This window comes from Diorhabda sublineata, chromosome 1, assembly GCF_026230105.1.
Source record: "Diorhabda sublineata isolate icDioSubl1.1 chromosome 1, icDioSubl1.1, whole genome shotgun sequence".
Lineage (NCBI taxonomy): Eukaryota > Metazoa > Arthropoda > Insecta > Coleoptera > Chrysomelidae > Diorhabda > Diorhabda sublineata.
The window spans coordinates 43,200,118-43,216,582 of NC_079474.1; the positions used below are offsets into that span (position 1 = coordinate 43,200,118).

Below are 16,465 nucleotides of genomic sequence, written 5' to 3' on the forward strand. Positions count from 1 at the left end.
TCAAGATATGAAAATGGTTTCTGTTCGGTTGCTATTAGCAAGGTCAGACGTACTTCAATTTAGGTTGAAAAATTTTCCAGTTTATACAGGGTGTGTATAAAAAGTGTTCAAAGTTCACTTCATAAATATTAAATTTCTTTATTTTTTTGAATAGAACCACCCGGTTTTTTCTATTTTAATGCTTTCAGGGGTAAAAAATAAGGCAAACTCATGTATATTTTCCTATACCTAAACCTCACCGTTATCCAGATATTAAATGTTTTCTGTGAATTGTTAGAGATGCAGGTGTGGTTTAAATTTCATTTACAAGGGTCAATTTTTTTACAAAACAATCAATAACTCGAAAAGTATGCATTTTTCGAGAAAAGTTTTCAAACAGAAGTTTACTAAAATTTTACGTAGATTTCAAAAATGTATTAATATTATTATATTAATATATAGGGTGTTCTATTTAAAATAACGAAGTTACAGTCGATTTCTAGTAGAATCGGAAGTCGGCCATCTTTGAAAATATTTTAGATTAAAATATTGTATCCGAAAACCTAACCGTAGAAATTTTCATGATTTTACTATAAGTATTTTGTCATATACAGATAGTTTTAACTATTCGTGTATTATGAAGAAAAGTTATAACATCGTATCATATATTTTGAACTATTTAATTTGTTAATAATTTGAAGGACACCGCTGGTCAAGAGCGATACAGAACCATAACGACAGCATATTATAGGGGAGCTATGGGTTTTATCCTTATGTATGATATTACCAATGAAGAATCTTTCAATAGTGTACAAGATTGGTGAGTATTTTAGAAAAAAATTATTATTATTGACGTTAAAAATACAATTACCATTATTGATATAAAAGTTACATAAAATCTTTTACATTTTCACAAAATACTGAATCACTGAATATTAGTCTGTTTTCCAATGGTTTTTTTATTGAATACGGGGGTCGCTAATTACGTTTTAAGATATGGCAACACTGAATTGAGTATTTGAGTTGTTCACAGAGACTCGAAACGTTCATATTGGTACAAAATGGCGATAATTTCTATGATATTAGACGTGGATTTATTCAACAACAGTATGCCGATCAAGATCGTCCACAATCGGCTGTTGTGCCATAAAACATCGATGATATGCATGAACTGATATTGCTAAATCAGTTATGTGACATATCGTGAGATTGAAGCATACTTGGATCATTTGTTCCACTAACATCCATCCAATATTCCAAGAACATTTGACTGTCAGAAAGATTTGTTCGTTCTGGATGATGCATAATTTAACAGTCGCTCAAAAAAAGCTCGTGTGAATTAGTGCAAAGATTATTGATATTCTTTTTTGTATATCACAAAACTTAAGAAGAAGCCCTAGTATATATACAAATATCGATCTGTTTCTCTTATCTCGTAGTCTATGGAGATTTTGTTAATGAAATTTGGCATTATAATAATTATGTGAAATTAATGAAAAACGCTTTGATAATTTATTATTCATTCAATATGTACTACTCAATAACCAATGAATATACTGAACACAATGTTTACCTCTAAACCAAAACTAAGCTCAGATATTCTAAAATATATTCACTTGGAGTATAGTTTTTCCTATTTTTAATATCCTTCACATAAAGTAAGAGCATTCCAAATTATTCAGTTTTTGCCTAATACATATCCGATAAATAATAAGTGTGCCACGTGTTCTTAACAGCTGAAAAAATTAGGTTGTAGTTAATATTTTGCCCACCTTATAAATATTTCATTGAAAAAAATTATTGAATCCTTACAAACATATTTCTATACACCTATTAGTTAGCAAATTAACAGTAGGAACAAATTATAGTAAATAATCCGTACAACCCTCGTAAAACTAGGAAGAACTCGGCGAAAAGATACTCAAATGATTGCTGGTAGAAGTAGACTGAGTTTCAACATGAAATATTTAAAATAGAGTAAAATTTTTCAACTCTATTCGTTTATTTATCCGTTTGATCAATACAGAATTTAAATTTATGTCTATTATTTCAATAATAGAACAAGAAGATAGGCGTATAACGTAGATTCTGCTCTTGCACTAGTGTAGTAAACATACACATCAACAAGACATGAATCGCTATTATTCCCAAGAATGCATAGTTATAGTTTCAAGAAATGATTTGCCAGTGCCGCGAGTTTGGACGTTGCTTTTCCCATCATCTTACACACTGGGCAAACACTATGGCATTCACATATTCACTTATAAAAGTATGGAATGAGTTAAGCGTCAAATGGGCAGTCAATATAGAAAATTTGTGAAAATATTTAAGATATTATCTTCAAAAGTAGACACAATGCATCAATTGCTTGTCATTGACCGCCTAGCACTTGTAATACGTTTAAGCCAACCTCTACCACAAGAAAAAACTATTATAAACCAATAGACCCATTTTAACTCAATGGATACGTGAAACAGCATATATTTCGCTTTCGCGGCAGTAGAAAGACCTCACGGGAATTTATTATTTCGAAAGTACCATGGGTTAAATAACAACCAACTCTACGAGAATATTGTTCCAAAATGAATAAAGCAATAACGCATTCGACACGAACTAAAACTCAAATTCTATTTTGGGTTCATTCGACGTAAATCTCATTTCTCTGGTATGTCTTCGAACCGTCTCCGATCTTGCTTTCGATCACGCTTTGAAAGTCTAGTCTATTCATTGTAACGTGGGATGCGTCTCGCTGAGCATTTTTTTTGTGGATGCGCCATTCTTAAATTACTTAATGCTGATGAGATAAAAATGTAGAAAAATCTCTGTAGATATTTTTCCCCTAACAGAATATATCCAAAACCTGTTTTTTCTGGTTTCCTACACTAAAGTTCTGCGATTCTCTTCTTAATTTTTTTCCCAAAAAAAGTGCAATCATCGCTACATAGCAATTACTAAATTTTTTTAATATTTTCGCGCAAGACCGTTGCAATTTCATTTGAATCAAAACTGGGATAGTTGCGGCAAGCTAAATCGAAAATCGACGAGAGTCGGAAACTTGGAGTCAATCGTACCAAACCGCTCTTTTTTAGGGGGCACAAGTAGATCGGAGTCGGATCGGAAATGTGTATGATATATGCATCCTAGGCTTTTTATTCTCAAAGTCACGAGTCTTGTAGACCTCGAATAGAATATTTTTCAGAAATGCCTTAGCAACAGTGATGTTTTTCTTTTCTTTTTATAATAAGAAAAACATAATTCAAAAGCAAAATCAAGTATTTCATTTATTAGAAATTGGATCACAAATTTTGGACCACCTAATCATAATTCAATCAGTGAACTGGTGTTTCTCAAAGTAGACTGAAATTTTTTACATTGAACAGACACAGTTCTTTTAGTACTTTCGATGACCTAAAGTTCATGATGTCCCCTAGCGGTGGAATAACTAGGATGCGAAATTTATAATTGTGAAGAAAATGTTTTGATAAAATTTTCACCTCGGAATTAAACTTTTAGAGGTTTCGATGATATATCCGTGTCATTCTTGTTAGGACACCTGGTACACTATATTACACTATTAGGACAGAGAGTTTTAGTTTTAGATTTCTGTGCGCTTGAGGCGTAGTCGATGCGTATTCGAGGGAATCACGACGCGCAATCAATGCACGAATTTTTAACTTTCTAGCCTCGAATGCGTGCTTTCAACCGATGTATAAAGGAATAATGTTTTCGGAAATGTTTTTCACTCCATAATAAATGTTTTTTTTCCATTTTCAGGGTAACTCAAATCAAAACTTACTCTTGGGACAATGCTCAAGTAATTTTGGTTGGTAATAAATGCGACATGGAAGACGAACGAGTGATCAGTTTTGAACGAGGAAAACAACTAGCCGAACAACTTGGAGTCGAATTTTTTGAAACCAGTGCAAAGGAAAATATAAATGTCAAGGTATTTTTCATTGCAAAAATATAATTTCTTTCATTCATTGAATTTATTTTTTTAGGCAGTGTTTGAACGCCTGGTAGACATAATATGCGACAAGATGTCGGACAGTTTAGATACAGATCCAAATTTGATGAGCAGTGGAACCAAATCCACGCGCTTAACAGATACTCCTCATGGACCTCAAGCTGCCAATTGTAACTGTTAATATAATTATAATCTGATTGAATACTATACTGTTGAAACTTTGACCAGGATGTACTTAAACTAATTTTTATTTTTACTCTCATTGAGACTGACAATATAAACAGGCGCAGTAATTATTATGGCCATTAGATCGACCCTACATTATCAATTAACAGTACTGACAAGAAAATTGTAATGCTAAACAGTTCTTACTAGTTATTGAACAAAATAATTTATTTGCTTATAACTATTATTTCATTATTCCATATTCAGCATTGTTGTTCAGTTAAAAAATAGAATTTGGGTTATTCTGGTGGTCTTCAACTTTTATTTAGATGCGTCTGTACTTAACTACTTGAAAACTTACCTTCTGGAATCAAACTTTCTTTCGATTCAAATAACAAATCAATCTTAAAAAGTTGGTTTTTTGGAAATGGAGGTACGAAATTTTGTTAGTTAGAACTAATACTCACAATTTCATTTCAATATAATTGAATATGACAAGAAATTCATTGATATATAGCAAAGTTCAACAACAGAAACGAGTAAGGAAGAATAAGACTATTTATTTATAAAAACACGTTTATAGGACCAATGAAAATTATATGGAACTAATTAGACAATAATTTTAACTTAATCTAAATGGCTGATTTATTTTTCAACAGATTTTCGTACCTTCACTGCGTAAACCGTTTTATAGATGCATTCTCAGAATTTTTAATACTTATTAACATAATAAAAACGATGTCAATACAAAGCAAAATGTAGCATAGATTGGAATATATAGAAAGAAAGATGAACTATTCTTAACATTATGCCGTCTAATGCTATTTAAACTAATCACTACAGAATATTAACGAATCACTAAATACATTGCGCGTCAATGACAGCAGACCCTCCCAAAAATTTTCGAAATTACCCAAATTTTTACATGTAGTTTATTTTTCTTGTTTTAAATATATCATCTATTTATTCATTAATGCTTCTAACATGTTATATGATGTTTATACGGGTTAAAATTGGAAAGTAATCAACACTTTAGAAAGGCTTATTGCCAACTCGATACTGAATAACAATTCTGGTACGAGTGGGCATAAAATGCAAAACATTCTGAATGTTTGCTTGAGGAAAATTGGTCCATTCCTCAATCAGCGCCAATCGGAACTTTTCACGTGTTTATAGAGCAGGTATGCGACGTCTTAGATGTCTTTTGAGCTGGTCACAAATATATTCAATAGGACTGAGATCGGGGCTTTGAGTGGGCCAATCCATTAGCAGAAAACCATTAAAAACAAATACAGCATTTGATAGTACAATATCTGTTTGTGCATCTCTGTCAGTGACCTTTCTCCAGCTCTTCCGTATTTCTGTCAACGTTGCCATACAGGAACATTCTACACTCAGGAACAATACCTTTTTCCAGTCGTCTACAGTCCAATTCATATGTTCACGAGCAAAATCAAATCTGCGTCGTCTGTGAGTAAGCAAGCTGGACTGCAAGCTGTCAAACCACTTTCATTCTATCTTCGTCGAACTATAGACTGCTATTCCGTGAACTTGTTGAAGGCCGTTTTGGAGCAAAGTAGTAATCGTGAGACAACGATCTAATCGAACTGTTTTTTTTCTTATTCCACCCGTACTGGTGAGCACCGATCACCAGAAACCGCTGGTTGAACGACTAATATTCAAACGTCTTGCTATCTCACGTTGACTCGTTCCAATAATATTTTTCATCCATTGTTAAGAACTAAACTCGACTCTAAGGAGGCTAAAACTTGGAATCACTTGAAATGTTACAACGCAAACGTTTAAGTCATAATAAATGTATATGAAGTAGTCGAAATTTTAATTCGGTGTTTGACCAGTAACTAACAATAAGTGCATCGTTTCCTTGGTTCCTAGAAGTTTTTTGTCTTCTGTACTAACCCATTTCACTGAATCAATAAATAAACTATTATTAAAAATTGATTATTTCGCAAATATTTGGGGTGGCCCGTTTTCGCTGACGCGCAGTTTAGTTGATGAAAGATGAGAAAAATGAGGTTTTGGTGTAAATACGTGATAAGGCCGTTTGATTAAGAGAATTGAAAGTTATTGTTTGTAATAATGATACAAAACCATCGCTTTTTTATAATAAATGCGTACTGGTGGTACTTCTGAAATATTCGTAATCTTCAGATCATTTTACGTAAGTTTGCCCCACTACTTTCTCCTCTATATTATAAAATAACTAGTGATTGGTAAAGCTGACTCAATAAAATATTTATGAGCTTCCTAGAATTCGAGAAGCTTGGAATCATTTGAAGGGATATTCAATTCTTAGCAAATTTTTTAATACTAGTTATCGGTATTGTATTATCGGTTTTGATTTGGTAATATTCAAGTGAGATACTCAATTTTTTCGACCATTTACTTGAACTAGTGCAAAATAGTGAGAGAACCGTACTCTCACAATAGTATAAGTATGCAAAATTAACAAATATAATGACAAGTACATACTTGGACGTGAATAATTATATCAGCAGTATAAAATTTATTCCTCTATGAATGAATGATTGAGAAACTCTCTATCAACTTTGGAAATTCCAAGAACAAGCTGAAAAAATAACAGTTGATTCGGTTGATTTCTTAGTGATGTGATTTTTTGTCATAATATGCCCCCTTATACAAATTTTTCTTTGGATTTTACACTTAATAGGTAAATATCCATTTCCTATTATTTCAAATTGATTGAGTGTCTCTTAGACTGGCGCTACTATAGGCTTAAATGAAAAACGAGCAAAGCTAATCAATGTTCCTAAATATTTTCTCATTATTATTCACCCATGAATAGTTGCAGTGAAAAGTTCTTTTACTACGATCCATCACGTGTGGAACTTATTTTGACATCAAATACAGTAATTGAATTCTATGTCTCTGGAATTAGTCATATTTAAGAGTTTTTCACTAGATAGCACATATTTCTGGCAACTTTTGTGGATTATGGACAACGAAATTGTGAACCAAAATTCTAAATCTATACTATGAATTGAAATATTTATCAAGACGCATACGTTTGTTACCTCTTAGGTCGATTTAAGACGAGATAGTACAAATAGAGGAAGTATTTTGTGCAAAAATCTAGATTTTTTCGTGTCAAAAAATGTTCAAGTACGTTCAATTCAAGATAGTATTAGTAGTTTCAGAATGCCAAGACTATTGATTCAGTTTCGATTAAGGAATCTCTTTAACTTTTGAATATAAAGAAATTTATTTATGTATCGCCTACAACATATTTTGTATCCAAAACCTTCGCAATTGGAAATATTTACGGAATATATTTCACAAATGTACAATATGTTTGCCATTTCAGTTTATTTATTCAAAGTTGTATCCTGTGTGCTTTTTTTTAAATAGTAGACGATGAATCAACTAAGAAAATTACTAACGAATTTTGTAAATGTTGCGATTTAGTTTTAGTTAGCAAATTATTAAGCCTACATTGAATATTTGTTAAAAAAAGTTTTCGAAATTTTCATGCTACTAGTAGTATATAGGGTTGTTTGAAAACAAAAAAGCATTGTTTGTGGTGAATTAGAGAGAAGTTATGTCCGAAATATTATTTGATCAGAACAAAATATTTTTAACCCCAGAGGTTTTGATTATGGTGACAGATGGAGCTACTTCTAATTATAAAAGATGTAGAGGTTGAGTTGTGTTTTATTTTTACTTCAAATTATTCTACATCGATGATAATTGGTAATGAATTATTATTTGAAATTTCCTTTTCTATATTATGAGCTTTATTCGACTGGAGTTCCGAAAAAGGAAACACACCGATTGGCTCCAAATTTTTACCAAATACTTTATCACATATTACATGATAGTACCTAAAAGGATTTTCAGAGTTTAGTCAGGCAAGGGTATGAATCTAACCACGTATTTCCAGCAACTGATATTTTGTGATAATATTTAGATTTTTTGTGATATAAAAACACTCCTTCATCCAGTACCGTCATATTCTTTCTATGCTTGTATTTCTTTAGGTAAAAATCCGATTTTCTCAAACCGAAGTAGAGTACTTTCACGATTTTTGAATGAAAATAAATTATATCTATGGTTCCTCATTTTCTATGACACATAAATATTGAACTAAAAAAGTTAAAATGATTGAAATAATAAATAGGTGGCTTAGTACTAGTAGGGGTAGGACAAACAAAGAAATAATAGAGGGTTGATAATCAATTTCAATACCAATCCATATTTTTCGTGGGTTCAAAACTATAAAAAAGATTTTTTTACCCCATTCTCTGACGAGACACCAAAAACCCTTTAATATACAATCATCTAGGGTGTGATAGAGTATTCGGTGAAAATTTGAAGCTGTTATTGTGTGTTCTAATATGACGTTTTTATATAGAATTTGATATTTTATTAGATTAATTTAGCAATATGAATAAAATCAACAAAATAGCTTTCCTTCTTTTGTTTATCGCATCCAGAATAATGTGAAATAGGTTTTTTATACAAAATTCAACTCATCCAAAAATTAATGAAATTTATTATCAAAAGCTTCTCTTTCAGAAATAAATTTAAATCTATGAATATATTACTATAGAAACAACTTTTGCCAAGCAAATTTTTCATATTGAGTTAATTTGTATTAAAATAAGAGTATGTCATCAAAATTAGAAAACATTGGAGAATTACAGTTTGTTCTCTTTCTTGACCTGAAATGTTGATTGTTTATTGATAATTCTGATCAATTTAATTTATTTATGATTGAAATTCAATCAGAACTTTGATGTGAGATCATTTATATTCGGATGGTTCACGACAATGTTTATTGTTCTAACCGAATTGACATCGACTGGGAATCTAAACCTCAACTACTAATACAACATCCTTCACGAAATAGTGATGAATTTGAATATCATTTATTCATAATATTCCCCAATGGTGCATATTTTGGGGAATTTATTAGTTGTAGCCTACAGTAAGCGCATAACTTTTTCGGGGTCATAAATTAGTTATACTTAATCAATTTTCGAAAATAAATATTTATTCAAATGAAAAATATATAAGAATACAAAAACGAATCAAAACTTAACGATTTCCAAACTAAAGATACACCAGCTCCACAGTTCTGGATACCGGCGAGAACATTACCTTTTATCGAACTTAAGTTTATGAATAATTAAATGTGTAAAAAATTACAATGAATACTACTTAGTTCCAATAAACTCGTGATGCTTATCGAAAACTTAAAAACAACTAACACTATAATCAGAAAAACAAAAACACTTAACACAATATAACGAAAATTATCCAGTGTCAAATTTGGTAAGTTGATATCTAATTATGCTGGCAAGTCCACCTAGGACTCTGAGGTTTGATTAGAAAATTGATTTAACATATAAAACTATACTATAAAATAGTTTGGTCGTGACTTTGACAGGTATAATTTTTTCTAATATATTTCCATTATGAATAATCGACAAATGTATTTTTTCTCTTACAATTAAATGAAACATAGTTTGAACTAAAAAACAAATAAAACTACTCAACAACGCTAGACTCATTTTATATTCGACAAATGAATTTTTTTTTTCAAGAAAACCTTGACTTCCCCAACATTGTTATATGATTATCATCGCTATCAACGAACAATTTTATTCTATTCTAAATTACTAGAAATGTCTTGAAACTAAGGGTTATACTCTGTAGAAGCTTCTTGAATTGTATTACAATTAACAACAAAACTAATATGCGAGATTCGATACTTTTCTCTGCTTATATATAAAGCACTTAGGTAATTAACACAAAAGACATCGTCCTTATTAGTTCGAATGTTGTCGAGGAGCTAGATTGCTACAATATTCACATCGCCAGATCCCGATGAAGATCGTTAAATCGAAAGTACCGAGTTGCGTCAACAACAGAACTTCATTTTGACATCTCTGATCATTTTGTTGTTGCTTTCGTTATGACATCCCTGTAGTTTTATCCCGTACCGGTTCAAGGATTTGTTTATATTATATTAATCGATGTCTGTAGGTTGATTGCCGATTCTTTGTCGCTGTTGCCTACAATCAGATTAGATGTGTCATCTCCAAATGTCGCATTAGTGTTGTTTTCTCATTGGGGGATGCCCTTGTGTATAAGAGGTGAAGTAACGGCCCAAGAGTACTACCTTCGGGTTAATTCTTTCTATTCTAAAAGCTTGTTTTTTATATACGACGAATGTACAATATTCAAGCATCTATAACTTTTGATTTTGACTATTTTTTCTATAAACATAGTTGAGCATAAAATAGCATGAAAATTGGTACAAATAAAGAGGCTTTCTGCCACAAACCACGTCGACTCATTTGAGCTATAGCTGTCAAAGTTCTCATTTAATTTTAGTTCCATACATCTCGATATTTAGAAAGTGTTATCATTTCTCGTTTGCTGTTGCAATAAATAATTAGCACTGAAGTTCGAGAGAAAAGAACGTGTTTTTGAGACAATAGTTTTCCATTTTCTCACAATTCCAACATATTTTGCTGCATTAAGCTATTTTATAATTTCACGCCTTTACAAAAAAAAATGAGCGTCGTAATAATTGTTTATAGTAAAACATAACAGAATTAAAAACGAAAAAAAGGATTGTTGTATTTCGAGGTTATGAAAAATAGTTAGAAATAGAATTTTCAAATACTCTCCCAACTGAATAATTTACAACTCAACTTTTATATTTTTTAATTTTAGGAAGCTTAGAAAAATGTCGTTGCAACTAATTCATAAGTACGACACTTCACAATCATACATCGTAATGGATATTAATCATATCCTTTATATCCCCACATGGAGTAGCCCCTCTTTACGCTACTATATCATAAATTAATATCAATGATATTTCCTATTTCGGACAACAACGACTCGTACTAATTATTTTAATTGATATTTCAGGGATGTGGACATAATCACAGGTAATAGTGCCACAGTTCAACAAACTTACCTGCATATTGAATTAAAATGTTCGACTTTCTTAACAAAACACTTTTTGTTTCATATTAATGAATCAATCCGCAGAGGTATGCTATTTTTAATCATGTCTGAATTTTATGGTCAACGTACACATATCGCAGGCCTAAGAGGCACCATTATTTGTCAATGTGTTGTATATTAATTAGAGAAAAGAAAAAAAAAATGACGACTACCAAAGGTTGGATACAGAAAACAAACGCGACGTAGTAACAATAGTGTACCCAAAAATAACAGTTTCTGTGTAAAATTGTAAATAAATAGGTCTTTATGTAATTAAAAATAGTATATTGTACAACCAGTGAGAAAAATAGAGTATATCTTACAAAAGCAGCCGCAGGTGTTTATGTAACAAGTTTTATAAATCGAGTTTTCTCACGTGTTGTACATTACAATTACTTTCCCGATGAACTCCACGACCAAATACTACTGCGAAATGCATAACATTAACGCTGATTAAAAAAGCACCTAAGTCGTAAAGTCGTCGGAGAAAAGATTTATTGTTTGAGTAACTTCCTACAGCGTTGCCAAGTTTGTTTATTAGAAAGATATGATTGTTGTGTAAGAGTAGAAGATTGGATAATCCAAACAGTTCGGCAACGCTGCCAATATCATTAATTGTTGCATATTATGTGTTTGTACTTAGACAATTATTTTTTTATGGAATGTTAATTAGTTGTAACTTTAAAGTTATTTTTGCTTGCCAACAATGAATTGGACACAAGATTAAAATAAGCAACAAATGTACATGTAATCATTATCTATTCTTATCTCAAAAATAGAAACTTGTAATTTTCACTGAAGGTTCTAAGTTGTATGAGAAGTTATTCACTAACTAATTGTGAAATGGTATATTACTTTACAAGGGCATCGTCTCGGGTATCATGATGCGCAGGCTCGAAAATTCAACTTTCATCCCTTGTAGTGTATACGATTTTTCTTCATACCTCATTTGAAGGTACGTACTTTTTGCCCTTGTAGAGTAACTTTCGACCTAAGTATAAAGAAAACGTTTATTTCGACGTCTTTGTAGAAATTGATTTGATCACAGAAACGAATAACTTAAAATAGTATATTGTATATAACAAGTGTGCAATCGAATTTTCAACACGTGTTCTACACGATATTTTTCAGACAACCACAGAAAAACGAAGTTACTATTTATTTTTTTAATTAGTTTATGGTAAAGTTACTATTAGTCCTGTCAAATTAGACCAAAAAATAAGAGTGAAGCTACAGAAATTTTCATAAAGCTGAAAATCAGTAAAATTGTTTAATACACAATTGAAAATAAAATTTGAATGTTCCCCATCATTTCCGTGTTAGGAAAAACTTTCATTCAATGTCAAAGGTCAAAAAAATGAATTTTTTGCGATTATCAGAAAAACGATAAGTTGTATCATAAAAATACCTCAAAAAAAATTATAGATCATAAAATTATTTACAAGAAACGTATCAATACTTTTTTTCCTACGAGCCACCGTTTCTGAGATATAAATTTGGCTATAATGATTGCACGAGAAATACCAAAGCTGCAGAGCAACATCTTCGTTAATTGATAATTTATTTGATGAACTTATGACAATTTCAACCAGTCAACAGAAATTTCTTACAAATATTACGGTTCATTTCAATGTTGTAAGAAAATATATTGGTGAAATTATTAAATACGACAACTTTTACAACTTTTTGAATCATTATATCTCAGAAACAGTGGCTTGTAGGAAAAAAGTACTAATAGAGTGTTTTTATCGATAATTTTATGATCTACAACTTTTGTCTGAGGTATTTTTATGATAAAACTCACCGCTTCGCTGAAAATTGCGAAAAACTTATTTTTTTGACGTTTTACCTTGAATAAAATTTGTTCCATACCCGAAAATAATAGGGAACATTCGAATTCTATGTTCAATTGCATTTTAAACAATTTTACTGATTTTCAGCTTGATGGGAATTTATGTTACTTCGAATGTCTAAATTGACCAGATTATATAGTTTTTGAATTTTATACAATTATTTTCTGGTGCTGCAAGTATAGTTTGACAAAATGGCGGCGGTTGACTTGAGAAAGATGCATGGGAGGATCTTACAGCTTCTATAATATGTTCAGAGATTTCTATCTTCGTACTGATGGAATCGTTTAAATAATCTTTAATAATCAGTTACGGTGGATTGCCATCCACCTTCGCGTTTTAGAGCCAGAAGATCACCAGTTTTATTGGCGGCAAATTGTTGTGTATGTTCTTCTGTACCAGTTTATGGATGAGGTAGCTTCAGAAATTTAGCGATGTCATGAAATAATCTATCAAATTTATTTCTTCCCATAAAATGCTTCGGGCATTTTCCTTTTTGATAATTGACAAAGGATTTTTGGTTTTTTACATTAATTTCTACAGATCATAGATTGATATATTTTTGACAAATCATATGAAAATTGTACCACAAGTTTAATATTGTGAAGTTCACCTTCCCGCATACATTCACAAATTCCAAAAATAATGTAAATTGATAAAAAGCTTTTTCTGGAGATGTTTTACAGTTGTCACTAGTTAAAATATTGGATTTTTTGAGACGTAAATAACTGATTGTTTCTTCAATAGAGCTCTTTATTAGTAATAAGTAGCAATGTTAACAGAACTCTTCAATTCAGTTATTAACACATTCTTAGCAAAGGAATACATTCTGATTTTTATTTGCGAGTCTATATTTTGTTAATATGCATGTTCATGGCAATAAATTTCCACTAATTTGTGTGGCTCTTTCTACAGTTTCGGGGGGAGCTAGGTTCTCCTGATCGTTATCGTTGTTTTCATCGCAGAAATCTATCATTTTGCAAGTTTCAAAAATTTACTCCAATATACTAATATTTTTTATCAATCAATAGATCAATTACAAAATTTCAACTTACAGAAATTCACTTACCAACGGTCCAAAAGTCAAATTTAAAATGTCACGTGGAAAAGCACTAGAACTGAACATAATTATGCCATTGTGTGAAAATCTAGACCTATGAAATATGTCATATTTTATAGTGGTCTTCGGAAAAATGCATGCAATATTTGTTTTTGCATTCATTCTGAAGAATTTCATGTTTATCTGATCATGAGATCAAAAAAACTATACTACTATTATATTATCAAAAATTAAAGTGACAAACAAATCAAATCTCTCTTAAATTTAAATATGAAAATACCCCGAGAACGGAGTTGAATGAATGAATTTAATTGAAAATCTTGCAACGAAATTGTAAAATTATTCTAATATTTTATATGTAATTATATAAAATATCATCTATTTTTCAATATTCGATGGATTCAATTTGTTTTGAACAAAAAATATGAGTTCCTTGAGTGAATAACTTCATAAGATTCACAATAACTTTGTGTAAGTTTCTAAAATTCCTCTACTTTGTATTTCGATTTTCAAATTGAGTGAATAACTCCCCTTTCAACTGAGTACTCGAATGTATTTGAAATCCAGGCATGGATAATATTGAGAATTCGGAGTCTGCAGAGTCTATCGGAAAACAAACCACCTACAGCCTATTACAGTCTGATATCCAGACATGTTGTTCAACTGTAGCTTATATAAAAAATAAACTCAATTAAATACTGAAATATTTGACGGTATTACAGTTGTGCTGGATCTTAGCACTAGTCCTTAACTTTGATATATGGATCTTTTGATGAAAGTGAGGTTGATTAAATCTAAACTCATTCGTATTTACAATGATCAAACCATCAAGTTCACATTCCAATTAATCGAATGCTATTAAAAGAGTATGAGGCAAATAATTGAAAAAGTATTGCTTAGAGCATGTTTATTGCCGAAACGTTAATAGAGGGAAAGTTAAGCGTCGTTTGTCTGGTGTCTAAACGTTGTGTAAATAATTTTGGGGGGTCGAGCATTAGTATTGCAGATGAATACATATCAATTGTTGCATAACTAATGAGCTTCATTTCAGGTAAGTTTGTAATTCGAGCTAACAGTATAGAAGATCTTTGAAAATTTACAGGAGGAATTTGAGAGGATATAGTTCTAAATCAAGTTAACATGTTCAAGAAAGAAGTGCAGTATAGTGTTGTAGCAGCTTAAATAAATTAAATATAACAGATGAGTGGTAGACAAAACTGATATTAGAGAGACTTAAGTTTACATTCAATACTCAGTTAACAACTAACGTATGTCCAGCAGAGGACAATTCAATTTTTAAATATCGATGTTTATAAAAACTTGAATGAAAGAGTGTTATAGTGAAATTATTATTGCCATAGATCTGCAGACGCTGTAGTTGAAAGGTAGATATAATTTTATATGGGGTTACAGACAAAAATGAAATTCTATCCGCGATATAATTGTTTCTAATTGTTTTAGGAAACATTTTTGTAAGTTATCGAATCATCGCATATAATAAATATTTACCCTACCTTGAGTAGATTTCTACTAGAAGAATTTGCGTTGTGATAATCCTAGAGAAAGAACGAGAGTACTCAGTTTGAAAGGTATGTTAATTGATAGAGTATAATTGGGTTTAAAGACCTAGGAAACCTGAAACAAATGAAAACTAAAAGAATCAAAAGGATATTTTCAAATCATCCTGACATAAAAATTACACAAAGTTATTGAAACTGTTTTGATTTACAATTTAACCTTTGCTTGAAAATTAATTATCAAAAGTTGAGTTTCAAGTCAGCTTATGCTGTGCTGTGGAAATAAAAAAAAATTGAAGATGGCGTATTCATGTTGTATTCTATTATATAGATGTTTAACTGTCATAAAATTGATGTGTGACTATCGAAGAATTAATAAAGGTCAACAGATTAATGCCATCAATGATATCAACGAATCAACAAAGTGGTCGCCAAATCGCTCTGATTCACGTCTACTTTACTTACTACGTCAAATTATTCTAAATTAATTCCTAGGTGGTTATTGGATGGCATTAAATACGAAGTTGGTAAGACTTTTGTTAATTTTGAATATCTTATTGTACATGGCATATTTCACACTTAGAAAAAAATATATAAAAACTCTGTGCCTAATGGAAAGGGATTCTTCAAAACTCAATCAAGTATATGAACATCGCACATTATTCGCAACCCATTTCAACATGGTTTATACACTATACGCTAATTTAAATTGTGTATAGAAACTCTTACTGTTAAGATAATATATGGATTGTATATTATTTTGTGAATTAGTGTAAAATAAAATTAGTGTAAATGCCCCTTTCATTTGTTCATTTGATATTTATCCTAAATTACCCCAATTACCCTGATTAATCAATTTTCTCTTATCCTAATTATGCCCTTTGGTTTTGAAGGTTTCTTATGTAACAGGATTAGTGAATAG

At 30.9% G+C, this 16,465-nt stretch overlaps 1 protein-coding gene across 3 annotated transcripts in view; it reads left to right on the forward strand.

Annotated features, from left to right (window-relative positions):
* LOC130443963 (ras-related protein Rab-3) overlaps positions 1 to 16,347 on the forward strand; it is a 38,838-nt gene extending 22,491 nt beyond the window's left edge. For all 3 annotated transcript variants that reach the window (XM_056778901.1, XM_056778910.1, XM_056778892.1), the window contains 3 exons: positions 681 to 799; positions 3,754 to 3,925; positions 3,981 to 16,347. In XM_056778901.1, coding sequence (XP_056634879.1) covers positions 681 to 799; positions 3,754 to 3,925; positions 3,981 to 4,127 — 438 coding nt within the window. In that variant the 3' untranslated portion in view covers positions 4,128 to 16,347. The remainder of the gene's footprint in view (positions 1 to 680; positions 800 to 3,753; positions 3,926 to 3,980) is intronic.
* Positions 16,348 to 16,465: the final 118 nt, after the last annotated feature.